General features: G+C 43.8%; 2 protein-coding genes across 19 annotated transcripts in view; one reads left to right on the forward strand and one right to left on the reverse strand.

Annotated features, from left to right (window-relative positions):
• LIN54 (lin-54 DREAM MuvB core complex component) overlaps positions 1-4820 on the forward strand; it is a 67407-nt gene extending 62587 nt beyond the window's left edge. For all 13 annotated transcript variants that reach the window (XM_021101867.1, XM_021101866.1, XM_021101861.1 and 10 more), the window contains one exon: positions 2529-4820. In XM_021101867.1, coding sequence (XP_020957526.1) covers positions 2529-2730 — 202 coding nt within the window. In that variant the 3' untranslated portion in view covers positions 2731-4820. The remainder of the gene's footprint in view (positions 1-2528) is intronic.
• Positions 750-27285, reverse strand: THAP9 (THAP domain containing 9). Of its 6 annotated transcripts, none has more exons than XR_002346892.1 (6): positions 27089-27285; positions 19893-20088; positions 18186-18489; positions 15604-15754; positions 7712-12152; positions 1002-2850 (listed from the first exon to the last, which is right to left on the reverse strand). XR_002346892.1 is itself a non-coding variant. In XM_003129354.4 (5 exons), the coding sequence occupies exons 1-5, from the start codon at positions 27166-27168 to the stop codon at positions 10172-10174; spliced, it is 2712 nt and encodes a 903-aa protein (XP_003129402.1). In that variant the 5' UTR covers positions 27169-27285; the 3' UTR covers positions 3349-10171. The 6 variants fall into 6 exon arrangements, 3 of the variants coding, with proteins under 3 accessions (XP_003129402.1, XP_020957517.1, XP_013844898.1); XR_298986.3 differs by lacking the exon at positions 1002-2850 and adding an exon at positions 3349-6922; XR_002346893.1 differs by lacking the exon at positions 19893-20088 and having other exon boundaries at positions 750-2850; positions 27089-27279.

Below are 27374 nucleotides of genomic sequence, written 5' to 3' on the forward strand. Positions count from 1 at the left end.
AGCCACAGCAACACCGGATAATTAACCCTCTGAGCAAGGGCAGGGATCGAACCTGCAACCTCATGGTTCCTAGTCAGATTCGTTAACCACTGTGCCACGACGGGAACTCCTGCATTTTCTATCTTTAATTACTTGTAAAGGAATTTGAAAGTTACAGAAGACCACTGTCAGATTCAGCACACAGCTCTCAAGGTGAAGTGCACAGTCATGCTGTAGCCCCTGGGCTTGCCCGACTTAATTAGATGTCTCCGTACTGAGATGAGGTGGCAGGTGCTTTGACAAACCCTAGAGAAAACCAGTTTTCCACCTCCTACTGGTTGTGTCATTGTTCCTATTTTTGCACACTGCTTCCTTCTCTTGCCTTTCCCGTGCCCTCCCGGCCCCTGCCCACCCCACTGGGGCACCTGTCACCCACCGGCATCGCCGTTCCTTGTTTCCCTAGACCGCAGCGCTCGGAGGCTGAGGCGGAGGTGTGGTCTGGCGGACGTGAGTCCCGCGCTGGCCTGTGCCCTGTGGTATCTGTGACTCTGACCGTCTCTCTGGCCTCACCGCCTGTCATCTTATCCTCCATGTCACAGTGAGAACGTGGCTGTGAGGAGCCAAGCAGAGTGTGGCAGGCCCAGGGCCACCCGTTTGCTGACTTGCATTTGTATTAGAGAGTTTGTTGGAGGTTAATTTGAAGAATTACTAAGTGGAATGAGCCTTGCAAATGGTATTGTATTTAAAATGCCCAAGTTGAAATCAGATCCTATTTATTAAAGTAAGGCTTTTGTACCAAATATTTCAAATATTAGTTCCAAAGAACTCTTACAACTCCGAGTTCCCATTGTAGCTCAGTGGTTAACAAATCCGACTGGGAACCATGAGGTTGTGGGTTCGATCCCTGGCCTTGCTCAGTGGGTTAAGGATCCAGCATTGCCGTGAGCTGTGGTGTAGGTCAAAGACGCGGCTCCGATCTGGCGTTGCTGTGACTGTGGTGTAGGCCGGTGGCTATAGCTCCTATTTGACCCCTAGCCTGGGCACCTCCATATGCCGCAAGAGCGGCCCTAGAAAAGACAAAAAGACAAAAATAAATAAATAAACAAAAAAGAACCCTTATAACTGGCATATCCTCCGCACAAGTCTCTTGACTGAGTGAAGTGGAGATGGCCTGACACTGCAGTGAGGGGTGAGAAGGGTCCCTGCTGGTCGTCTGCTCGCAGCGAGCCTCGGATTAGCTCGTCTCATCTCCATGTGGAGAAGAAAGTGCTGCACTGAGAAGTTTCACCTGTGGAACGCGGCTATGATGTTACCAAGTGTGAAAGGACACAAAGTCATACACTGTAGTCAAAAGAGGTTTTTAGAAACTGTATAAAAAGCTCTATCAGCATGTTAACAAGCTTTTGTCTTTGAGCAGCAAGAATTTTGAATTCTTTCCTTCTGCTTTCCTCTAGTTTTCGAAATACTATATAATGAATGAGCACTATAGTATTGTAGTGTCACTAGCTTTTTCTAATTCAAAGTGCTTTTGTACCTTAAAGATTTCTATCCAAGTGCGCAGCAGCCCAAGTCCTGCCCCGCCCTCTGTCAGAGTGGGCCGCGATTGCAGACCCATCGAGCCTGCGCCGCACTTTCCTGCTGCCGGTGGCTGCTCACAGGTGGTTGCGTTGGCAGTTAGACTGGTCGCCTGTTCGGCCCCTGTGGGCTTTGAGACTTGGCAGCACAGAGCGAGGCCTCGGGATGGGTTTGCTCTGCTTTAATTCGCAGTGGTTCAGGTCTTTATGGATGACTTGCCAAGTATTGAACAGCATCCGGTGTCCCCATTTTGTCTTGTCCTCGTGGAATAATGCCAGATTTTGGTGTGTGTCTTGTTTTTTCCAAACACTGTATGGGACTGGGGGAGGTGCTGTCCAGGAGATGGCGCTTTCAGTTCCCAGTGTTACTCATTCATTCAGCACATGTTCATGGAATGTGTGTCGGAGAAACAACCGTACATGAAACAGAACTGTGCTCAGTGAGCTCATGATGGTCATGAGGTGGGAGGACTTTCGCCGCAGAAAAACTGTCCAGTTAATGTGGAGAATTAGAATTACATCTTGCAGTTAACCAGGTAACCTCGTCTAGGTAATATGTATTTTGTGTAAAATGTTATATTTTAAAAATATGTTCAGGAGTTCCCTTCGCGGCTCAGTGGAAACGAATCTGACTGGCATCCATGAGGACTCAGGTTCGATCCCTGGCCTTGCTCAGTGGGCCAAGGATCTGGTGTTGCTGTGGCTGTGGTGTAGGCCAGTGGCTACAGCTCCGATTCAACCCCTGGCCCTAAAAAGACTAAAAAATACGTGTGTGTGTGTGTTCAGTAATAAGACCAAGTCTGACTTCTAAAAGGCTCTCTGGGGTGTGCTGTGTTCATCACACAAACACGATGCTCGCTGTGCTTGCCGAGCAGGGACCTGTGGGCCGAGTTCCAGGTGGAAGACGGCCGCCCCTTTGGCTGCTCTTCACAGCCTCCTCACCGCTGTCCCCCTCTCTCCCCCAAATCACTGCAGATTGCCGTTTACATTTGTAACCAAGGAGGTGGCGGAAGCCACGTGTAACTGCCTTCTGGCCCAGGCAGAGCAGGCGGACAAGAAGGGAGAATCAAAGGCAGCAGCCGAACGGATGATACTCGAGGAGTTCGGACGATGTCTGATGAGCGTCATCAACTCTGCAGGAAAAGCAAAACGGGACCCTTGCGCCATGAATTGCTAACTCCTGCACAAAGGACTGACTGATGGAGGGACTGTGCAGAGCACTGGAGGTGCAGGGACACGGGATTTTCTGGAAGCTAGTCCAACAATGACTGTATTGGCAATTCAGTCCTTGTGAGACCTGAAATTATAATATTGAAAGAGAAGAAATTTTTTTAAATGAGGAAATTAGTACATTTTAAGTCTAAGTTAAATCTGCTTATTTCCCTTCTAAATTGAGTTTCTCTTTATTGTATTATATAGATTTTTAATTGGCTTGGAATTCTTAAGAACTAGATGTTCTGTCCTTCTGCTTCTATTGACAAATAACATTTATAAATTACTATAATTTATAATGTATGGTGTTGTATGACTTTGTTCCAGGAGAAAAGGCCAAAGAAGCCTTGGTATTTAGCCAGTCATTCTTTGGTGCTAGATCTACAATATAAGCAGATAGACTATCTCCACTGACAAATTCTCATGACCTTTTGTGTTTAGAAAAGCACTATCTTTTTAGGAAAAATCAACTTTTTAGGGTGGATTCTGGAATAATACCCTGTTGTCACTTTAGGAATGGTCCGATGGGGAAGTAATCCATGGCACACTTTTAAAATAAAAAAGTTATGTTTGTTTTAAAAAAAAAACATACAGTGTTAAGGGACAGTAAATAATTCTCAAAGGCAGACAGTTTGTTTCTATATAAGGAGTGACGAAGAAATGCTTGGGATATTTCCATTTTCTTTCAAGGAGGCGGTATGTATTCAGAATAATAAATTGTCAGTGGTTACGGGGTACTATTAAAATGAGCCTTGCATATGAATAGAAGTAAACCTATTATGTAGTGATAACAGAACCTTACCTATTTATCGGGTAAAGATTTGGCTTGGATGGAGAAATCAATACTGAAGGTCTAAGAGATGAATTTAGAGGATTTTTCATCTATAGAAACAGCTCTCTTTACAGACTTTTGAACTAAGAGGGTTCAAACCAACGTTATGACTCTTACTTGATTTACTGAAATGGGCCTCCTAACTAACAAAGCTCTCAGAATTGTAGTGGGATTTCTTTTTTACGGGAAGCTTAACACGGCGTTATTTTTAGCCAGTGATTTGGTGAGCTAATGGTATGAGTTTCTCATATAATTACTAAGATAACCGAAATCATTTTCAGCAGTTCAGAATTCAGAAGCTTTATGAATTTAAGAGCCTGTTATAATAGGACTCTGGATTTTATGATGGGAAAAAACCATGTTGGAATTCAGGCATTTTGTTAGGTACCTTGATCCCCAGTAATTATTAGTATATGATTATTACATTTCCTACAAGGAATCTATAGTTGTATGTATTAAGTGTGTATATATGTTCATACGAACATGCAAGATATAGGCAGCAGAAACGAAGCGATCCAAAAGGACCTTCCTTTGAAGCCTGGGTTTATAAAATGACAGTGCAGTAACTTTAAATGTAGATAGTGCAGACATTCTTAGCACCTCAATCTAGTACACTTAATTAAACTTTGTATAAATGTAAATTAGTGTAAGAGGATAAAATAATATCTAATCAAGTTATTTTTCAAAAGATTACAATACCTTTTTGGTCTAAACCTAAACTTTGTTCATTTTGTACATACTCTGTGTTTAATTCTAATTGCACCTTTGTGATGTGTATTTATATACAGTGTGCATAAAATGTTTGTGAAATTTGGATTACAATTGTAGATTATGTATGACAGCCTTGCTTGAAAATGTTTTGCTTGTAAAAATTTGAAGGTGCAATCAAATGCTACTAGTTTTTCTGATTTTCAAGAAGCTATCTATCTAAAGTATTAAGCCTTTCCTTCCTGTGTAGTACTTACTAAACTTTTTGTATGTAGGCATTTGCATCAAATTGCTGAACAAGATTAATATCCGCATTAATTCAACAATTTTAAAAGACTATTTGGGGGGAGGGTTGGGTATATAATTTTTTTAGCTCTATTTACATCCCAAAGTAGAAAGATTAAATTTATATTTACTAGAGCTATTCAAAGAATACACTTTTCTATATTGTAAAACAGGACAGCAAAGGAAATCATACAGAAAATAAACATTTATACTATTCTGTAAAAAAAAAAGTTTTGCATTTTTTCTTTAATAACATCACTTTTAACCATTAAGATGCAAGAAACTTTTTAAAATGTCTGATATCAAGTACATTTGACATTGAAAGCGTACAACTAAAAGATAAACGTGTCGTTTTGCCCACTTCTCACTAACATCAATTGCTTTGAGATGAGAAGTTCTCTTGTTTCCACTGTTTCTTTCAAGGGCAGAAGGTCAGTCCACTCTTTCTTTTCTCTCCATATCTGATGTTCTTGTGGGGAGCACCTTTCTGAATTTCCTTTCCTCTCACGGACTAAAAGCAGCGGTCTGATCTCTGGTCCATGCGGGAACAGAAACCGCATGTCCCACGTAACGAGCCAAGTAGAGCAGCGACTCTGGGGGAGGGACTCCTGCTCTCGCGTCCCCGTTCCTGGACGCGGACAGCGGACATTTTCTCCTCTTATGTAAAATGTGAATAAAGACACCTTTAGGAAAGTTTCCTATTTGTATTGTTTTAGAACGCAAATAGCTAGAAAATGAATGCTTGTTACGTAACTACAGCTCAAACCAGCTCTACGTGTGATCATACCGCATCCCTTCAGTGTTTTACATCGGAATTCTGGAGAGGGAAGCCAGTCAGCTCAAAAGCCCTTACTGTGTTATTTTTTTATTATTATGTAAATAACTTTTTCCCTTGATGGGTTCATGTAATGCACATTTTATCCTCATCTATAGACCAAATTTGAGTGTTTTGTAAACAATCCAAGTGATTTTTTTTGTCTTTTGTCTTTTTAGAGCCGCACCTGCGGCATATGGAGGTTCCTAGGCTAGGGGTCCAATCGGAGCTGTAGCTGCCGGCCTACGCCACAGCCGCAGCAACACCAGATCCAAGCCGTGTCTGCGACCTACACCACAGCTCACGGCAATGCCGGATCCTTAACCCACTGAGTGAGGCCAGGATTGAACCCACAACCTCATGGTTCCTAGTCAGATTCATTTCTGCTGTGCCACCACGGAAACTCCCCAAGTGATTTTATAAACTGTAAGTTATAAGGTCTTTCAAATTTTGTCTTAGAAGTGTTTTATGAAAGTGTTTAAGGAATTTTGAGTTTACTCAAAAGCAATAAGAAAGTATATTCAGGGAGCTGTTATTATAAGGTACAGACTATAATTTATATTAGTAAGTGAAACCTGGCAATATATTAAAAGCATATATCATGACCAGGTTGGGTGTATTCCAGAAGTAAAAGTCTGACCCAGCATTCAAGGAAAAAAAAAAAAAATCAGTGTAGTTCATTGTGTCAGCGTGCAAAAGAAGAAAAATTACATGATCATTTCAAAAGCTGCAGCAAAGAACCTTTTGAATAGACCAACAATACTAGATTATATGCTATGGAGAGCATATCTCAAAATTCTTTTTTTCAAAAAAGTGCAGAAAAATCATCTTACAAAGCACAACACCCATTTATGACTAAAACAAAACCAAAAGACACTGGGAGTTCCTGTTGTGGCTCAGTGGAAACGAATCTGACTAGTCTCCATGGGGATGCAGGTTTGACCCCTGGCCTCGCTCAGTGGGTAGGGATCTGGCGTGAGCTGTGGTGTAGGTCGCACACCCTGCTCTGATCCGGTTAAAGGCTGGCAGCTTTAACTCTAATTCGACCCCTAGGCTGGGAACTCCCATTTCCTGCAGGTGCAGCCCTAAAAAGAAAAAAACAAAAGCCCCTAAAACCCACTTGAGCAAATTGGGAAGAGAAGGATCCTCAGCAAAAGAGGCTCCAGCCGACATCATGGGAGGGGCGAGGACGGAAGGCTTCCCCTAAGACTGGGAACCAGACACTCCTTCAGCGTCATGTTTGAGGTCACTGTACACAAAGATCTTGTTTTTTAAGGCCATAGAGTGGGAGTGAATAAATATAACCATTTATTTGTGGATGATGTGATATGATTGCCTATACAGAAAACTCAAAGCAGCAATCAGAAGGGACGAGGGCTAATGAGTGAGTGTCGCAGCATTAGCATGTGGAGACGTGTATTTCCACGTAGCAGCGATGAACACTGGAAACAACCTCTCAAGTCACAGTTCATAGCAGCACCCGGAACATGAAATGTAACAAAAACGTACACAGGGTCTCTGTGAAATGTAAAAATACTGATGTAAAAAATCAAAGAGGCTCTTAAATTTTACTATAATCATGCGCATGGACTGAAGATTCCGTATTAAGATGTCCTTGCTCCCCAATTACAGATCCAAGATAACTCCAGTCAGAAATCCCCGCAGGAATTTTTGTAAGAACAAGCTGATGATAAAATTTATAATGGAAAGGCACAACTAGGATAGACAAAAATTTTTTTTTTTTTTTAAAGAACAAAGTTGGAAGGACTCCCACCCTACTTCAAAACTTATATAAGGCTAATCAAGATAGTGTGGTGATGGCGAAAGACCTCAGAACAAAGTGAACAGAACGGAGAGCACAGAAATAAGCTCATATTTATGTGGTCAATTTTTAACAAGGGCTCAAAGGTAAAATTCATGGGAAGAGAACAGTCCTCTTAACACGACGCTGGGATAGCCATATTTAAAAATATGAACTTACACCACACCAAAAATAGCTGAAAATGGGTCATAACCTAAATGAAAAATCAAGGACCTTGGTTTAGACAAAGATTTGCTTAGATACGAACCTAAGAGGTATGATCCCTAAAAAAGAAACTAAGTGGAGATCTGTCAAAACTGGCTGTTCTTCGGAACACGCTGAAAAAGCAAAAGTCACATTATGACTTTAAACATCGTGAACCGGTATGTTGTACACCTGAAACTTATGTACTGTTGTAAATCAACTGTGCCTCAAAATAAAAGCCATAGGAGAAAATATTTGCAAGACATCTGATAATACACTTTGATCCAGAATATATAACTAACCTTCAGTAGGACGACAACCAGCCTTCTAAAACATGGACCAAAAAGACCTCAACAGACACGTCAGCCAAGACTGTGTGCGCAGCGAATAAGCCTGTGAAACGGTGTCCGGCGTCCTCAGTCACGTCCACTGTTCTACGTGGACGTGGGGCCGCGACGAGACCTCACCGCCCAGCCATTAGATCGGCTGCGAAATAAAACCCTGAGGCGCCCGAGCACCGGGCAGGAGGGAGAGAGGAACCCGTCTCCACACGTGCCTGCTGAAGCACAGCACGGTTCACACCTCAGTCTGCAAGACACCAGTTGAGGCGGTTTGTTGCAAATTAGAGCTCACGTTCCCGTGACCCACTGTATGGGTGCAACGTACTTGTGCGTTTGTCCCTTCATCAGTGGCCGCAGCACGCCCGGGCTTTCCCTCGAGCTGTCCGAATTCTCCCACGACAGCTGCACGCTTCTCTCGAGGCCATGCCCGGCGGCACGTTTAACCTTCGTTTAACCTTGGGAAGGAGCGCCCGGCTGTCTTCCAAAGCGCGTGCGTGCCCACGGTACGAGGGGTCCAGTTTCTCCACATTCCTGCCAACTTGGCTTTTCTGTGACAGCCCAGCTGGTGGGGGGGAAGGGGCACCTCACGGTGGTGTTCATTTGCGTTTCCCGGGCGGCTGACGATGCTGAGCTCACACTCCTGCACACTCCCTCGGCCAGGCGCACGTCTCCTTTCAAGGAGGCCTACTCACGTCTTTTCACCCCGTTAAAAAACTGGGGTATTTGCCCTTTAGTACTGAATTACAGGAGTGCTTTGCATATTAGATACAAGTCCTTTATCAGACATGCAATATGCCAAAAAAATTTCCTACGGGTTGTCTTTCACTTTCTTGATGGTATCCCTTGAAGTGTAAGTTTTTAATGTTCATGAAATACCATTTCTTTTGTGTTGCTTGTGCTTTTGGTGTCATGGTTGAGAAACTATCGCCTAATCCAAGTGATAGATTAAAAACTAGATATGAACCTGGTTTTAAGTAGTGGTCAAGCACAAAACTTGGATTTATAGATGCAACATATTAAAGGTAGTGATTTATACACAGGCTTCTTTGAAATCCGATTTATCCTGGTGCATCTCAACTCACTTCACTGCAAACAAACCCCACCGTATTTAGACTTGGCAGCGCCAGCTCGTGTATAAAGTGCAGGACGGTACACCTCTGGTCGCATCTCACAACTGAAGCTTTTGCCTGAGGTAGAACTAGAAGAAATACAGGAAAATACACTATGTAGGGGGAATTTCAGTTAATGAAACTCAACTTTCACCTAGTCATTCATCTTTTGCCACTTTCAAGTTTTCACATTAACTAGACTTTGTGAACAGTCACTCAGCGACAATAAGGGTGGATATTTTACTTACAGAGGTGAATAGCGTGCTGGTTTCTTTTTTCCATGAAAATCCCCCTTTTGTGAAAGTACACATACCTACATGTTTCTCTGTTGGACTTTCCAGACCTGAGAGCGGAGAAAACTGTCCTTAGCATGTTCCCAGCTTCAGAATATTTAAGCTTCTCCTAAATTTCTGAAAAAACTCATTGTGTAATTAAGACAAATTCTGTCATGCTCATTGTCTCAATTGACCTTTTTCCAACGAATCGCATGCTGTGAAATGCCCTTATTCAACACTGAATATATGTATGTTTCATGACTTGAACCTCCCTGCAAACACAAGCAGACTTCAGGAGTGGCTGAATCAAGGCTTCTTTTCATTCTCTGATGAGCACTGGGTTCCCCCAGTAGGAGTCAAATCAGTATCCCCTCTGTCGTGTTCTTCCAAAGTAGTATTTTGAAGTCCAGGGACACTGGATTGTGGAAATGACATCGCCTATGTCCTCCCAAGAGAACACTCTCCAGTTTGGTTGCAACACAAAGCCGTCTCATGGCTCATGTGTTTACCTTCTGCCTTGATAGGGCATAATTATTTCTATTTCTGGGTCCCCCGGCCAAAGGATTTTTGTGGGGTTTGACATATAACTTAGCCTAAGTTTTGAACCGTATCTTAATTTTCATGGGTAAGTAGAGATTACAGTCAAGGTTTGATGAGGTTATTCCGTTAATATTCCCAAGAGCTGTAAACCAAAGCTCTTTTCGGGGTGACAGTCTTCAGAAAAGGAATCAGTGATTGGGGGCCTCCTCGTTGTCATTATTCTCTCTCGTTTTTACAGAACGTCCAGTCAGATTACTCAAAGACCACACTTGTTGGTTAGTCTGTTCCTACTGACTCACTGCCTTCTGCACTGGGGGTGACTCTGGAACGCTGCCTGAAGTCCAAGCAGATAATGTGCATCACAGAAATTCAAATAAACCCGAACTGCAAACTTGCCCACTGTATAAAATGGTCACTTTGTAAAGTATGGTAGGTTGAACTTTAAAATAAACGTTGACCGATTTTTTAAATAGAAATTTTAGCATATTTTGGGTCCTTCATCTGAATGGACATCCTTTGTTACTTAGCAAATGCCTGCATTTACTGGTATTCGCAAAACCTGAACATCTGTAATTCTGGAACGCTGACCAGTGTTTCCTCGACAAAGTTTTCATGTCGGGTCTTTCTGGATGGGGTTTTAAAGGGCGCTGAGCTACACCTGCAGCTCTGAGCCTTAAGAAACAGACTACGATATCTTTTAGCAACTTTACGAAGTGATTGATGGCACAGACCTCGCCATCAAAGAGATGCTCGTTTAGATCTACAAAAAGATAAATGTGCCCAGAAAGCTCATGTAATATTTTCTGCTGAAGATAAAACTCCCTCTGTTTAGGAAGTAGTCGTTCATAAGCTGTCGTTCTTGAATGGGTTCTTACCACTTGCTCACAAACATTTATGACTTGGCACAAACTTTGTGAAGGGAAATGCAAGCCATTCACCTTCTTAACACATAAAAGAGATCCAATTTTAGAGGCTTTGAGATCCGATGCATAGAGGGCACCGATGCAGTCCTCACATGTTAAAAGAGCTGACAACTTATTGGCAATATAACCAGCGCAACAGGTGAGACTTCGCCTATGATCGGACAGGTCTAGTAATGCCTCGCTTAGCAAACGGTCAGACCAGTCTTGGCAGACATCCTCTTTGTGAAAGAGAGTCTTTGTGACGCTGACATCATACTGCTGCTGAACCGTCCGAAGGGCCAAGTCTGCCCTTCGAGCAATGGAAATGTCAAGGACGCTTACTTCACCTAGAAAAACTTCCTCTTGTAATCTGTGTCTGGTCTCCAAATTATGGTAAGCTTTCTGGAACGCCATGCAGGTAGGGTTCGAACTGGCTACTAAAACCTGTCTAAGCATCTTTAGAAATAACTCCAGATGATCTTGACTGAATTTGTACGTCAGGAGATACGGAAACGGCGTGACTTTGGGGGAAACGTAGTTTTGGTAGAGCCACTGTAAGCTCTCAGCGTTAAGGAGAAATCCCAGGAATCCCAGTTTTCGCTTACCTTTAATTATCTGGTTATTGTTGGAGTCAGATAATGTAACAAAAATAGTCTTGGCTTCAATTAGCACATGGTTGATTTTATTGAAAGTTTTAGGTACTAGGGGTCCTTTGAGTCCTTTTCCATAATAGTTCCTACTATTAAAAATGTCAAAGAGATTGTTAATTAAGCGTAGGAAATGGATGGTGCCCACACAGTTCTGGAAAGGAGGCAGGCCCAACGACCGCAAACATTCCAACGCGCTGGCCATGCTCTCGCTGAAGAGCTGGGCGGCACCGTTCGTCTTCAGTATGTGGTGTTTCAAACTTGCAAGTTTTCTTGGGATCCGCTCTATATTTGACAATTCCTGTTCCTGGAATGTGACTAACTCCACGAGGTGCTGCCAATGCGCTGTGCCGTTGATAAACTGGATGCTCTGGAAATTCTGAAACGCATTCCTCACTAACCTAAGCAAGTGGCAAGGGTCAAAGAAGTAGGCGACCTGCTGCCCGGAAGAGGAAGGGTGCTGAAACGTACACTTCATGTTGTCTCCGTCCATACGGATCCCCAGCGACTTTGCCATCTGAACACTGTCAGCTGTAGCATCGGACGTGACGGCCAGAACCGTGACCCCTATGTCACTCAGTTTGCCAATGGTCAGGCGAAGCAGCTGAGCTTGCAAATATCCAGAAGCCCTGTTTACAAAAAAATAACCCAGAGGTGTTCGCCAATGACCAGAAATACCCACGGCCATGAGCACAACAGTCTCCGAGGCGAGGGGCATTTCATCAGCATCCAGTTTGCCGAGACCAAAGTCCATAAACCCTTGCAGCTGGTGACTGCTGGGGTCCCACTGAAGCTGCTGCTTCAGAGAGATGCCTTTTATTATCAGGGAGCAGTACTGGTAGAGCTGGTCGCCATTCTCCACTTTTTGTTGAAGAAAGGAAAAAACGTTGCTGTGGAAACCTGGACCGGGTTTGCATCTGGACAGCCATCTAGAAAAGGCAAAAAAAAAAAAAAAAGACAAATATACAACATAAATGAAGAACTTAAAAAAAGGAAAAATGCCTTAACTGGGAATAAAGTTGCCTCAACCCCCTGTAGAAACAAAGCGAAGGCTAAGGAGCCAAGTTCTAGACACATGGGCAAGCATCTACTGATAGTGATCAGGAAATAGTAAGGTAACAGAGAAACTCGGGAACATAGCATTTTAAGATGCAAACATATCACAAAATAGTTTTTCATTTCTTATTCACACCTTCAGGAAGTATACAAATCAAGGGCCCAGTGTGTTCTACTTGATGTGTTTGTAATTGAGATCATAAACCAGTCTGGCCTGTATGTTCACCGACATGAGAAAACTGTTGAAGGGGAAGGAAGCTTCGAGCATATCTCCCCCGCTTTAGGGATTAGGACACAGAGAAAGGGAGAGAGGTTAAGTCCCGAGGCCCATCCCGTGCACAACGAGCAGCCTTGAGTGTTCCTGAGGCGCTGGCTCCATGCTTTTCTGCTGTTCCTTAGAGCCAGAGAATTCCGCCCTTGGGCGCAATGAAGCGACTGCCTGTTTGCTCCCCTCCAAAGTACCTGCACTATTACCTTTGCCTTAGGAGTTCTTTCTTAGTTTCCTTAACCTTTGCAGGCTGCTGGTTCTTCTCTCCTACTACTGTTAGTGTCTGCCACTTTAACAGAATTCTTTTCACTCCGTTCTAATTTATTCTTCCTAATGTGTTGCAGGTCAGGAAAGGAACCAGCCAAGTTGCGTAATGGTCTAAAATAAGACTGAATGGATTGTGAGGTAGATTGAAGTCTTGATTGTAACTGAAGTTTACTTTTGTAACTCAAATAACTTTTTTTTTTTTAGGTTGCATTTCTGATGTGAGGGCTATATTCTAGGCTGCCAAGGTTTCTTCCTGGACAACCAACCTCTATTTAATTAAAATTTTAATGTACTTCCATAAGCGTTTCAGGACAGGGCTTTCCATGTTTCATTGCAACTTAGAAGTTTCATAAATAGGATCTGCCCTCACTATGCACAAACGTGTGTTTATATAAATGCATATATAAAATTTAGTGCCAACTATGACCCAGTAAATTTATTTCAAGATGCACTAATAAATTTGAAAAACAGTTATAGGATGCAAAAGAAGTACTATTTAGGAGACAAAAGCATTAGTCAGTTGTTTAAATTTATAAATAGGGCAAAATTGGAATTGTCCTTTGGTGCAGCAGGTTAAGGATCCAGTGCTGTCACTGAAACGGCTAGGGACTGCCAGGGCATACATTCAGTCCCTGGCCTGGGAACTTCCACATGCCATGGGTGTGGCCAGAAAAAGAAAATGGGGCAAAATACTAAGACAATGAGAAATGAGTACAGTGGCTCTGCACCAGGGTGCTACAGCCTACCAGGATACTGAAAACCCTTTTCAACTGTGTCACCACATTTTAGTCAATTGTTTACAATTTATTCATCTGCATTAGGATTCCCAAATGAACTCTAAAGATGCTGTGTTAATGCAGTGAGTATATAATGAAACTACTTAATGCTTCTAAGTAAAAGTTCCAGTTTAAATAGGTTTAAAAAAAGCTTATGTTCTGGTGAGCTTGTTTTTTTTTTTTTTTTTTTTTTTTTTTTTTTCCCGTCTTTTTAGGGCTGCACCCACGGCATATGGAAGTTCCCAGGCTAGGGGTCAAATCAGATGGGCAGCCACCGGCCTACACCACAGCCACAGCAACACCAGATCTGAGCCGGGTCTGCAGCCTACACCACAGCTCATGGCAACGCCAGATCCTTAACCCACCGAGTGGAGCCAGGGATCGAACCTGCATCTTCATGTATACTAGCCGGGTTCGTAACCTGCTGAGCCACAATGGGAACTCCACGAAGTGCTGCTCTTTAGACTGTGGCTTGAGGTTCACTGCACTTTTTTCTTACATCTGTTCAAAATCCTCAGTGACCGTCCAGGCATTCTTTCATTCAGCAAATATTTGTCAAGACACCACTGTATTCCAGGCACTGCGTCGGGGCAGGAGGTGTAACGGAGAGCCAGCTGCGGGCCTCAGTACGTGGGCAGCTCACGGTCTAGTGGGAAGGCAGCGTTCTAAGTACTAAGAAGCAGTTTCCAGTCCAGGATTGGAAGACTGGCCGGAGAGGCTTCAGAAAGGATGTGCTAATCTAATCTGAGCTTTGGTGTGAAGCGCCAGGACTCACAGGGAGAACGGGCCTTTCAGCAGATGGAATGGGACGTCTGCGACACAAGCAGCAGCAAGAGGGAAACAGGCGTGGGGGCGGGGCCAGACGAGCCACGCCCCCGGGGGGGCGGAGCCAGCTCCAGGCTGTGCCGCTGCAAAGCGACTGGCATGGGTTGCACTGTCCCTCAAAAGAGAGGTGTCCTGTCCTAATCCCTGCAGCTCGGAACGGGACCTCAATCGAAGAGCGGGTCTTCACAGAGGTCCTCGAGTCCAAGGGGAAACGCTACTCCCGCGTGACCAGTAAAAAGAGTAAATCCGGGAGTTCCCGTCGTGGCGCAGTGGTTAATGAATCCGACTAGGAACCATGAGGTTGCGGGTTCGGTCCCTGCGCTTGCTCAGTGGGTTGGCGATCCGGCATTGCCATGAGCTGTGGTGTAGGTTGCAGACCCGACTCGGATCCCGCGTTGGCTCTGGCCTGGGCCGGTGGCTACAGCTCCAATTGGACCCCTAGCCTGGGAACCTCCATATGCCGCGGGAGCGGCCCAAGAAATAGCAAAAAGACAAAAAAAAAAAAAAAAAAAAAACTTTAAGAACTTCTAGGTGGTATTTGCATATTATCACAATCGATATGTCACCAACAAAATGAAGACATACAGGCAGACAATGTTTTTTTGGTTTTTTGGTTTTTTTTTTTTTTTTTGCATCTTTCAGATAGTAGAGACACTCCAGATGGTAAAAATGGTAAAATCTGAATCTTGAAATACTGGAATTTTCTCATACACCTCAGTGGTTTTAATATCTGACTAATCTAGAAAATCTAAAGCAGTTCTAAATTGATACCTTTGCTTTGAAGCAAAGATCAAAAATCTGAAGTTTTCGTAAGCACTGTAGTCGATGCCAGGGCAGGTTGTCCAGAGACCAGAATGTGAAAAATAATTTTTTTAGGATTTGTGGTCAAAATACGTGGGCATATCCAAAATGTGGAGTTCCCGTTGCGGGTTTGATCCCTGGCCTCAGTGGGTTAAGGATCCAGTGTTGCCGTGAGCTGTGGTGTAGTCGCAGACACGGCTTGGATCTGATGTTGCTGTGGCTGTGGTGTAGGCTGGCGGCTACAGCTCCGAATGGACCCCTAACCCGGGAACCTCCATATGCTGAGGGAACAGCCCTAGAAAAGGCAAAAAGACAAAAAAAAAAAAAAAAAAAAAAAAAAAAAAGAACAGAATGTTTGTTTTAACATCTAAAAAAAAGTTCACTTACGTTCTGAGGATGGAAGAGTGAGGCAGCTTGAGGATCTTTCTTACATAATCATAGACTTTGCTGCTGCACAAGTAGAGTGTACATGCAAACTGCTTCATTTCTGTGGAGTACCCAGCGGTTTCTCTCCAGTTATACAACTCCCACTTAAAATCTGTTAAAATAAAGTTATTCTTTGTGATAAAAATGTGTACAGTAACATTTTCAGGCACAGATCAGAGAATTTGTATATAAGATGTATCAAGCACCAAAATTCAATCACTTTTTTCTTTGTTGGCATGTGTGTGAGGCATGCGGAGGTTCCTGGGCCGGGATCAAACCAGAGCCACAGCTATAACCAGAGCCAAAGCAGTGACAACGCCAGATCCTCAACTCGCTGAGCCAGGAGGGAACTCCAAAATACAATTACGTTTTAAATGAGTTTGTTCAGAGGCCAGTCTCAGAGGTCAATGTTCAGAGGCCAATGTTCAGAGGTCCAATCTCAGAGCCTGCGGACTAATTCATCCTTGGGTCGTTTTACGAGCGAGGGAAGAAAACTGTTTGACCGTGAGTCACTGTGTTTTACCATATTCATTGGCAGCCTGAGTAGAGATTTTTAGAGGTACAGGGAGGAAAATGAAATAACTGAATAACATTAAGTCTCTGGATTATGAGGACATTTATTTATTTGCTTTAGTTTGTCCCCTGATTATCCTTTATTTATCTGAGAGTGAAAAATGAGCCATGAAAAACACTTCTGGGGGAGCTCCCCTGTGGTCAGCAGGTCAAGGATCTGGTGTCCCTGCGGTGGCTTGGGTCGCTGCTACGGTGTGGGTTTGAGCCCAGACCTAGGAAGTTCTATATGCCACAGGTGTAGCCAAAAACAAACAAAAAGGAAGTTCCTGTCCTGGCTCAGCAGTGAACAGGAACCCAACTAGTATTCATGAGGACAAGGGTTTGATCCTGGCCTCACTCAGTGGGTTAAGGACCCAGCATTGCCATGAGCTGTGGTGTAGGTCACAGAGGCAGCTCGGATCTGGTGTTGCTGTGGCTATGGCATAGGCTGGTCACTGTAGCACCAATTCGACCCCCTAGCCTGGGAACTTCCATATGCTGCAGATGTGGCCCTCAAAAGACAAAAAGATAGAACAAACAAACAAGCAAAAAAACCAGAAAACATAAAACCACTTCTGAAGATAAGGTACTATTCAGAATGCACAATCTTTCCTACCATAGAGAGAAAAAATAAAATCCTCTGTTCCTAGCGTAGACCCCCTATTTACTACCATATTCCTCTCTTGGAAACACACAAAATAGTCTCTTCCTTTGGAGAGATCTGCTTTTTTCTAGAAACAGGACAAGCTTTATTATTATTATTTTTGATCAGAAAGTAAATCCAAACTCTGCTGCTTTCATCAAAGAATAAGTTGGTAGTTTTTATTTTGTCTCTCTTCAAATATCCTGGTTCACAAAGACTAGCTAGTCTTTCAATGGACATATATATACTTTATAGAGTATTTTAGAAAAAAAATTGGAGACATAAAATTTTCAAGCCAGAAGCATTCTGCAAATTATCTAGTTCAACTCATTGCAAAAAAGACTTTAGTGGGAATTCCCATTTTGGCTCAGAGGTAACAAACCTGACTATTATCCATGAGGATGCAGGTTTGATTCCTGGCCTTGCTCAGTGAGTTGGGGATCCGGCGTTGCCATGAACTTTGGTGTAGGTGGCAGAATGGGCTCGGATCTCACATTGCTGTAGCTGTGGCATAGGCTGGCAGCTGCTGCTGCAATTTGACCCCTTGCCTGGGAACTTCCATACGCCACAGGTGCAGCCCTAAAAAAAAAAAAAAAGGCTTTAGTGACAGGAGTTCCCTGATGGCCTAGCAGTTAAGGATTGTCACTGCTGTGGCTCAGGTCACTGCTGTGGTGCAGGTTGGAGCCCTGGCCTGAGAACTTGCGCATGCTGTGTTGTGCATGGCCAAAAAAAAAAGAGAAAGACCTTAGTGATAAATTACACAGCAGTTAAAATTCTCTTTATTGGGAGTTCCCGCCATGGCACAGCAGAAACAAATCTGACCAGGAAGCATGAGGTTGTGGGTTCGAACCCAGGCCTTGCTCAGCGTTGCTGTGGCTGTGGTGTAGGCTGAGAGCTGGTGCTGTAGGCCGGCACGACCCTTAGCCTGGGAACCTCCATATGCCATGAGTGCGGCCCTTAAAAAGCAAAAAAAAAAAATAAATAGAATTCTCTTGATAAATGATTTGCAGTAACATGGGGACGTGCAATTATAAAAAGTCAAAAGTACAATATACCGTATACACCACACGATCACATCTCCGGGTAGCAGGATAATGTGTGTATATATATATATATATTTTTTTTTAATCATTTATACATCTCTTTGCTTCTGTTATAACAAACACATTACTTTTAAAAATGGAAAAACCACAAAATTACTTTGTTGATTACTTTTCATTCTTTTCATTTACGCCACTGAGACGTTTCACTACTCAGTTGAAAAGAATACTTTCAGAGGCAATACAAAATACATAATGATATTCCAGAAAAACTAAAAGCTGTGTTGGGAGGTGACTGAAGAACATACCGGAAAACTGTGCTCGTAGCAGATACTCCGTTTCTTCCGACAGTAGTTTCTCTTCGACGAGAGCATCGATTAATCGTAAGCCCTTTCTCTTCTTGATCATCCTGTAGTTTTTCGCAGAGGCAAGTCTCTTTCTGGACACTTGCAGCATCTGTTGCACCTCGGCCAGTTTCTCCGCTCCTATGGTCAGGGGCCCCTTTAAACTGTAGTTGTGGTCCTCAGTAGCGACCTCTTGAGAATTATCAGGAAGCGGCTGTTTAAGGATTTTCTGTCTTGCTTTACCTTTAAGGTGTGCACCTTGGAGAACCTACGCCACCAACAGAAAACGAAGGTTACCTTACAGATGTCCGCACAATGCTTATCTATACAAACACCACTAAATGCAAAGCACTCACCTGCTTGTCATGGAGAGCTAGTTCGGAACGAAAAGGTCATACTCCCTTATTTTTTTAAATGCAGAGTCTCTAGGACAGTGCAAACAGGGTTTGGTGTGGGGTTTTTTTTTTTTTTTTTTTTGCATCTCTGCAGAAATAATAACACAACGCTAACCAAAAGTTTCTGAAATGATGGAAGTAACTGGAGGAAGGTGATGGCAGTTTGGGAAGATGTCGTGAGAGTTCTCAGTTGTTCTTTGAAGGAGCGATACCATATGGTTTAATGGGCGGACGGGGAAGTTATTTGTGCAGAAAGGAGGACAGGACAGAGCGCAGGCTTTGGGATTAAGACGCCTGGCTCCCTCATTTCTTGGCCGTGACTTCATCTCTACAATCCCTTATCGTCTCATTTATAAAATGAAGATAACAATACAGAGCTGTCCTGAGGAGGCAACAAGATAATTTCTGCAAACCACCTAGCGCAAGGCCTGGACCACTGTAGGTCACAATAAATCGTAACTATTATTAATTTTACACACAAGCGAAAAAGCAAGTCGACTTATATATACAGTGGGTAAGTACACGTGTTTGAAAAGGGAATTCGAAGCAGTTAGAGCTGCACAAATCGATTAATAGAAAGATCTGTGAAATTATGAGTTTGGATTTAACTCCAATCACATTCTTCAGAAAGTGGGGATGAAATAAAACCACACCGAAAGAAAGAGACACCAGTGAGTAAGAGGAAGGTTAGGGCGGTGCCAGGACAGGACAGCTGGATGACTAACTGCAGGCTGCAGACAGTGACTGACTCACACGCCAAGGTGTGGCTGAGGGTGAAAGGGTAAAGTAAAAACAGTCAAAAGAAACAGAAGACGTGACACCAACACCAGAGACTGACTCGTGTTCCATATACCTCGTTCTATACCAATGTTAATACTTAGGTATGGTTTTGGTCAACATCAGTAACACTTTTGGGGAGAGCCCCCCAAAAGGATAATTTCAAAGTATTATGGGAGCTGCTTCATACTTAAACAAGAGCCTGAATTCTAAGGCTGTTTATATTCACTAGTTGATTTCTGTGATCAGTTTTGTAACCGTTCTGTGTATCGAGACATACCTTATTTTTTTAAAAAGCTCCAAAGCTCAATTACAAATATTACCTACATGTTTTTTACAAAACAAAACTCGTTTTCTAAGCATTCAAAACTTATTGGTGGACTTATTTTAAGAGCTACCTTTTTGTTTTTATCTCTGGAAATTCCAGCTATGACGTGAGCTGTCTTGATTTTTAAAAGCTCTGTAAGATGTCGTTTCGTTCCCACCTAGATTCAAGTACCTTGTATAGAGAAACAGAAGGCACTGCTCCTTTTTTCAGCTTTCTTCTTATGCCATATGACTCAAAGTCACTTTCTTGAAAATGTTTGGAACATAGCATAGCACCTGGTCCTGGAATCCAAATCTTTTTGCTTCTGGGGTCCATACGATTAACAGCCCTGATCCATTGTGAGCGCTGTATGGTATCGGTTGGAAATCTACAGCAATCATATTAAAGTTCCATTAACATGAAAATATTATAGTAAGGCTACAGTAGTATTTATTGCATAAACCCATTTATTTAACTGCTTGTATAGACATTAAATCCGATTAAACTTGCATTTGACTTTTCGAATCCAAAAGTTCAGTACTTAAGGGATCTCATCTGTTTCAATTTGTATGTGGCCAACTCTCATATTAAATTCCCTACCACATTCTGTCTTCACAGCCTACAGAATCTGCTCAAATTTAATATGTGTCTTTCCCTTCCTATGGCAATTTAAAAAAAATTTTTAAAAATTTTTTGGCTGCACCCACAGCATATGGAACTTCCTGGGCCAGGGACTGAATCTGAGCCACAGCTGCAGCAATGCTGGTGCCTTTAACCCACTGTGCTGGGCTGGGGATCAAACTCTCAACTCCACAGCGCCCCAAGCGGCTGCAATCAGATTCTTAACCCACTGCAACTTGGTGGGAACTCCTCCAATGGAGATTTTAAACTATGTCCACAAATTATTTGGTATGCCTCCTTTCAAGGGGTGGAGACTAAGTCCTCTCCCCTGGAATATGGAATATGGGAGTTAGTGATCGGCTTCTAGGAAACATAAAAAAGCAGAAGTGACAGTGGGCAATAAGATTAGATCATAAAAAGCACTGAGGTTCATCCTTGCTCTCTCTGCTGGTTTTTCTCTGCTTGTGTGTCATAAGCAGCCCTATGGAGAGTCCACTGGACAAGAAACAGTCATCCAGGCAAAGGCCACACGAGAGAGCTTTTTTGAAAGTAGATCCTTCAGCCTCAGTCAAGCCTTCAGATGACCTCAGTCTTGGCTAACATTTTTTTTTTTTTTTGTCGGCTACACTACAGCATATGGAGATTCTCAGGCCAGGGGTCTAATTGGAGCTATAGCCACCAGCCTACACCACAGCCACAACACCACCAAATCGGAGCTGCATCTTCGACCTACACCACAGCTCATGGCAACACCGGATCCTTAACCCACTGAGCGAGGCCAGGGATCAAACCCACAACTTCATGGTTCCTAGTCGGTTTTGTTTCCACTGAGCCACAACGGGAACTCCGGCTAACATTTTGACTGCAATCTTTCGTGACACCCTGTAACACCCAGCTAATCAACTCCTAAATTCCTGACAGTCAGAAATTATGTGAGGAAATCAATGCTTCCACTGAATTTTTTTTTTTTTTTTTTTTTTTTTTTTTGCTTTTTAGGGCCACACCTGTGGCATGTGGCTGTTCTCAGGCTAGGGGTTCAATTGGAGCTGCAGCTGCCAGCCTATACCACAGCCACAGCCACACAGGATCTGAGTCACCTGTGTGACCTACACCACAGCTCATGGCAATGCCTGATCCTTAACCCACTGAGCAAGGCCAGGGATCGAACCTGTGTCCTCATGGATACTAGTTGGGTTCCTGTTCACTGCTGAGCCACAATGGGAACTCCTCCCCTGAATTTTGAGGAAATTTGTTACTCAGCAGTAGAAAACACGTGCCTTTCCTGTACCCAAATTTCCTATTTTGTTCTGAAAGGTACTTTTCCCAAGCCTTGAACATAAAAATTACCTTGCATTTCTCTGACAATCCCAGCCAAATTGTTATATTTAGAAATAGCTGAGGAAAAAAGTCATGAAAGTAATATGATGAAAATCCCAGAACTACTCTTTCTGCTTGGTTTATCTTGGAGACAGATCTATAGATAGCTGTATGCGTTTACCTATTTTAACTTGGGCTTTTAAAGCACATAGTTGTTAGGAACTGAAATTTGTGAAAAAACTTATGTTATCAGCTAACTGTTAGGGAAATGAGAGAGCAGTATGATAAAACGTAATTGTGAGATACTTTCTCAATCACCTTGAGAAAGAACACTGAATTGGAAAATTTGGATTTAAGCTGAAAGTCTCTTGTCTCATGTACATGGTATTAGCCATGTGTCAGCTTCCCCCAGGGCTGGGAGGAAGAGTACAGGAGGGTTCAGAGGAGTTTAAAAGCACTCTGTAAGTGGCAACGTCCTATCCTAAGTTTTCTCTTTCTAGGGAACAACTAATTCCATCTTGGGGATTTTTTTTTCTTTTTATTGCCACACTTGCGGCATAGGGGTCGAATTGAAGTTCTAGCCGCCAGCTGATGTTACAGCCACAGCAACGCCAGATCCTTAACCCACTGAATGAGGCCAGGGATCAATCAAACCCGCATCCTCATGGATACTAGTCAGGTTCACAACTTGCTGAGCCACAGTGGGAACTCCGAGATTTCCTATTTTATTGTTCCAGGAAGATGATGGTACTTGGTCAAGACAGAATGGACAGGGAATTCTTTTTCCGATAATGATAAGGACATCTTCCTCTCTTCACTGGGTTCCCTTCTTAGCTGACCGTGCATGTTCCTAAGGCTGACTTCACAGATTGGCTGTGGTCTCTAATCGGGCAAGGGACCATCAGAAGTCGACTGGTCCACCAAGTTACATCAAGAGCCTGATTCTCTGGTGCCGAGCTTCCCAGTGGCACGCCTGGTGAGGACAGTCATCCACCCTTCTAGTTCATGGGGTGGCCTGGGCCACCTGGAGCTCTTCAAGTAGCTACATCAAGCCAGTCCCAAATGGCTCGGTAGGTTTTTCCTCCAGGTATTAAGCAAATATTTCTGATGCGTAAATGACACAAAAAGGGTTGGTGAAAGTCTATCTATGTACATATGCTTTTACACATATGACCACTTAGACTGAGTTTTAGTCTTAAAAAAATTCTCCAAGACAGGTTTTCATCCTTTTACAGAAGATGAAACCAAGAGCAAAGCCAAGTGGAGTCACCAGCAGTCAATGAAAATTGGAATTCATGTTTTCCTGGACTAAAGCCACCTCTAGCAGAAGAAAAACCCCAAACCAATCATCATCTCATGTGCACAATAATGAACTGGTTTCCACTGCAACAGAGTCCATTTTTCTCCCTCCTGTTGGCTGATGTCTTTTTATCCTACCAGCTCCCCGCACACCAAATATCTTCCATAAGAGTGGCTGACAGAATCCCTTTCACAGTGGTTACATCTGGGGAGGGAGAGAAAGGGCTCTGGGTTAAGACTTTAACTCCACCTTTAACTCAGGTCTCCTCCAAAGAGAAGGAAAGCAAACATGTTAACATCTGCTTTTCCTAGTGGTGGGTAAATAGGTGTTTGTTACAAACTATTTCTTTGTCTGCTAGTGTGTTTGAAATGCTTCATCAATAAAACTTTTTTTTTTTTTTTTGGTCTTTTTGACATTTCTTGGGCCGCTCCTGCGGCATATGGAGGCTCCCAGGCTAGGGGTCCAATCGGAGCTGTAGCCACTAGCCTATGCCAGAGCCATAGCAACGGGGGATCCGAGCCGCGTCTGCAACCTACACCACAGCTCACGGCAACGCCAGATCCTTTAACCCACTGAGCAAGGCCAGGGACCGAACCCGCAACCTCATGATTCTTAGTCGGATTCGTTAACCACTGCACCACGATGGGAACTCCATCAATAAAACTTTAAAAGCAAAATTCATTGCAATAATTCAGGCAAGAATCCTTCCAAACATACATATATCTCTTTGGTTATGAAATAAATTAAATTTCTTAATCACTTTACACCAACAAAAAGAGAATGAATCAAAGGGCCACTTTCATTTTTCACTTGCCAGTCTCACTTTGCATTTAGCTCTTTGTGGCAGGGCACCAATATTTTTGTAATAACAGTAACACTTTTGAACCATTTGGATTCAGGCTTTTCAACCAGAGCCCCTTGCTTATGTCCTTACAACTTCTTTCACAGCTCTGGTGATGGTGCTGGGATGCTGGGGAAAGCTTCAGAGGACAGAATATCTGAGCTAGAGCTGAAGGGTCAATAGGGGTTTCTCATGCTGATAGCGGCCCCTCCAAGCAGCTACAAAAAGGAAGAGATATAAAATAATTACTTGGATCATCCTGGCTGATAAAGCATTAAAAATAAGGTCACTTGGAGGCTTGAAAGGTGAGTACAGAGGTGGCTGGGAGTGGTTATAGATGGGCTGGGAAAGTGCAGGTCAGATCACAAAGCATCTTGCATGCATTCCAGTAAGCTCTGGATCCATCCTTCAGCTCAATGGCCACCGCAGGAGTCGCCCTCATATACTGAGAGTTGAAGAAATGATTAAAATTTATTTTTATAATGCTCTGCCCCATCTTCTAATTTTTGTGTTTCGTATTAGTACATACCTTCATACGTGAAGGTATGGACTATATAAATCACTATGCATATATCCAAGGCATGCACTCAGATTTTTTTTAAGGAAAGAGCTCCACCACGAGTCTGAAGATGGTAGCTTCAGGCCATGGCACGTTGACCAAGTCTCTCCTTCCCCTATTACCTTTCCTTGAGCCCTTGCTTCAGATCAGTATCAACCTTGTCACTAGGACTAACAGCATAGTATCTTAACACCTTTTCCTGTCTCTGTTCTATCCTGCCTTCATTACAACTTCCTACACGTGTGTTTAATTCCACCCACACATACGATGAAAGAGATACAGAGGGAATGTGATTCAGGTCGGAAGAGAGGTGTATGAGGAAAGGCTTCACAGAGAAGCTTGGAGTCTGTTTTTTAGGCACTGAGGAGCCCAAGGGATTAAAATCCTTCAGGGAACCGGCATAAAACTTGCATTTTGAAAAAAAGTCATTTCCAGGAATCTAGAAAATGGAATAAATGGGAAGGAACTCATGCTGGAAAAACCACAGCAGATTATTGCAATAACTGTATCGCCTTTTTTTTTTTTTTTTTTAAATTAAGCAGCTCTTACTTTGGTCCTTAGTATATAAAGCAAATAAAAGCAATGAGTGAGTTCTTCCCTATTGAAGGAAACTAGGAAGAAGTCAGGAAACGGGGCAGCAAAAAGCTGAGGAAGAAATGAAGAAATGAAAGGCAAAGGAGAGAACCAGGGAGACAGTGTCTGTACAGCCAAGGGAGGTGAGGGGTTCAAGGAGTGTCCATATGACTAAAAGTTAAGAGGCCAAGAGAAGGAGTGGGAAGTGCTCCTGCAGATGTGGCAAGATTACTGGCCACTCGGTGCTGTTTCCTTATAGAGGTGACAGATACCTGGCTTACAGTAGGTGGAAAAGCCAACAGGACTTAGACAAGCAGACGTCTGCTCCTGTTTGGGGGAGCCCGGCTATAAAGGGAAGGCGAGTAGTGGCGAAGAGAGAGGTACACATAGGCTCAAGAGGTTTCCTATCTGTGTTTAAAAATGGAAGTACTGTGAGCAGGCTCAGTGTTTTTAGGCAAGTAACCAGCAGAGAGAGCAGTTGAAGATAAAAAGAGAACAGGAACCAATTGATGGAAACAAATCCCAGAGAAGAAAGGATACAATTATAACAGCCTAGATGGAGGAACAGCCCTATTTAAAATAAGCAATACTGCAAAAGGCCTATCAGGCACCCTTGAAACTCCCTAAGTTTTTTTTAGATAATTTATCTCCAGGCTACTTTTTCTACATTGTATCTTCACTTTCCATTCCTTAATATTTTTCCATGCTCTTCCTACTTAATATCCTCCTCCCACCCTACCATCCCCCTCCACGGATCTAGGTTAAGGTTCAAGGTCCAACTCAAATGCCGCTGGTCCCATGAGATCTTTTTGGTCTTTTCATAAAAGTGCTCTCTCGGTGGCTCAACTCTATACTTCGTGTTGCCTTAATAGACTACCACTTAAAAAAAAACAGTGTACATTTCTTTTTGTCTGTGAGGATCTGTTCCATCCACTTTTCTACTTCTGATTTCAATGGCCTATACCAGACTGGACGACAGATGCGGGTTCAGATTAGACGGGCCTGAAAACAACACCCACTTTTGAGCCAAAGGAAACATCCTTGCCATGATAAGATACATCCTGAGTGCGACTAGGCTTGCAGAGTGCAGCCTAAGGATACTGAACAACTACCAATGATAGGCAGTGAAAATCCGAAATCAAGAGTCCCCTGCGGGCCCCGCCGGGCACAAAAGCCCCTCCATAGGCCGTCTTGCTTCACAACGACCTCCCCCAGCCCCCTCCCACTACTATCTTGTTCTAAAGAAAAGTAAAAAATCAAATTAAATTTTAAAAAAACCCTTTAGTCTCCTAGGCCTTCCCTGATCTCCAAAAAGCAGACACAGGCAAATTCTAACTAAGGAAGTGAGGGAATGCGGGGGGGGGGGGGCAGTTAAGCCAGAGAGCACGAACGATAGTTCCATGATAAGACAGAGTCCAAGATCCTCCTCAAGGGCTGTACGTAATAGCCTGATGGCTATCTTTAAGTTGTTCTGCAAAAACTAACCCCTGCCCAGCTGGAAGATAGTGACTAGTCGCTGACCACAAGCACTTGGACCCAATTTATTGGAACCAGAAGCCTGATGATTGACATTCTCCAAACACCACCCTGTTACCTCACTCCCACTCAATCCGAATAAATTCATGCACTCCGCAGCCTTTACCCCAAGACTGCTTTTCAAAACTCTACAAGCCCATCGAGGAATTTAGGTCTTTTGAGCATGGACCCCGGTTCTCCTTGCTTGGCACTGTGCAACTAACGCCGAACCACAACCTGGTCAGTAAACTGGCTTTGCAGCGCGGTGGGGGAGCGAACTCGAGTTCAGTTCACTAACAAAACTGATCTGCACACATCGCCCGGGCGAGCCCCACACTCTAATCGATGAAAGCTCACGCCTTCAACGGCACTTCTAAACTGCATTCCCTTCCCCTGCAGTAAGACGCCGACAGGAAGCAAGACTCCTTTAACTCGTGCTAAACGCTGTCGGGCAGCGGTAAGCCGTGAGAATGCAAAGCCGCCAAAGGCACCGAGCACCAAGGTGAAGAACGGCCTTCGCTCTCAAGGTTGCCCAGTCCCTCCGCCCAGTCCCACGCTACGCACGTCGCGCCACGTCGCGGGGGACGCCCCGCCCGGCCCCGCCCCCGGCCTGCAGCCAGCCGGCCGTGCTGGGAGTTAGCGCGGCGGCCGCTCTCACGCACTGGTGGAAGGAGAGGCCCCGCTCGCGGCTCAGCACGGTGTCCCGGGTGCTGCAGCCCACTGCCGAGCAACTTCGGGTCATCTTCTTGTTAGGTGGCGCTCCACGGTCGGTGCTCCTTCGACGGCATGAAACGCTACAAAGTTAGCTCCGCCCGCTGACTGGGCGCCTACGACCTTTATTTATTGGAAAGGCGGGATCTTAAGGCGCAAGACTCCCACCCTTCTTTTCGGGGGGCGCTGCGCCTGCCGCCGTGGCCAATCACAGGCCACGTTTTGCCCCAGCAGCCA

The sequence above is a fragment of the Sus scrofa genome, chromosome 8, assembly GCF_000003025.6.
Source record: "Sus scrofa isolate TJ Tabasco breed Duroc chromosome 8, Sscrofa11.1, whole genome shotgun sequence".
NCBI lineage: Eukaryota > Metazoa > Chordata > Mammalia > Artiodactyla > Suidae > Sus > Sus scrofa.

What these genes read in the sequence shown, in the direction of transcription:
- THAP9 (XM_003129354.4), bottom strand. Translation starts at nt 27,168, where the DNA reads ATGACCCGAAGTTGCTCGGCAGTGGGCTGCAGCACCCGGGACACCGTG. An exon ending in CTTCTGTTTCTCTATACAAG is followed by an intron (nt 18,490 to 19,892) that starts GTACTTGAATCT and finishes TTGGTGGCGTAG; the next exon opens with GTTCTCCAAGGTGCACACCT. An exon ending in GCTACGAGCACAGTTTTCCG is followed by an intron (nt 15,755 to 18,185) that starts GTATGTTCTTCA and finishes TTATTTTAACAG; the next exon opens with ATTTTAAGTGGGAGTTGTAT.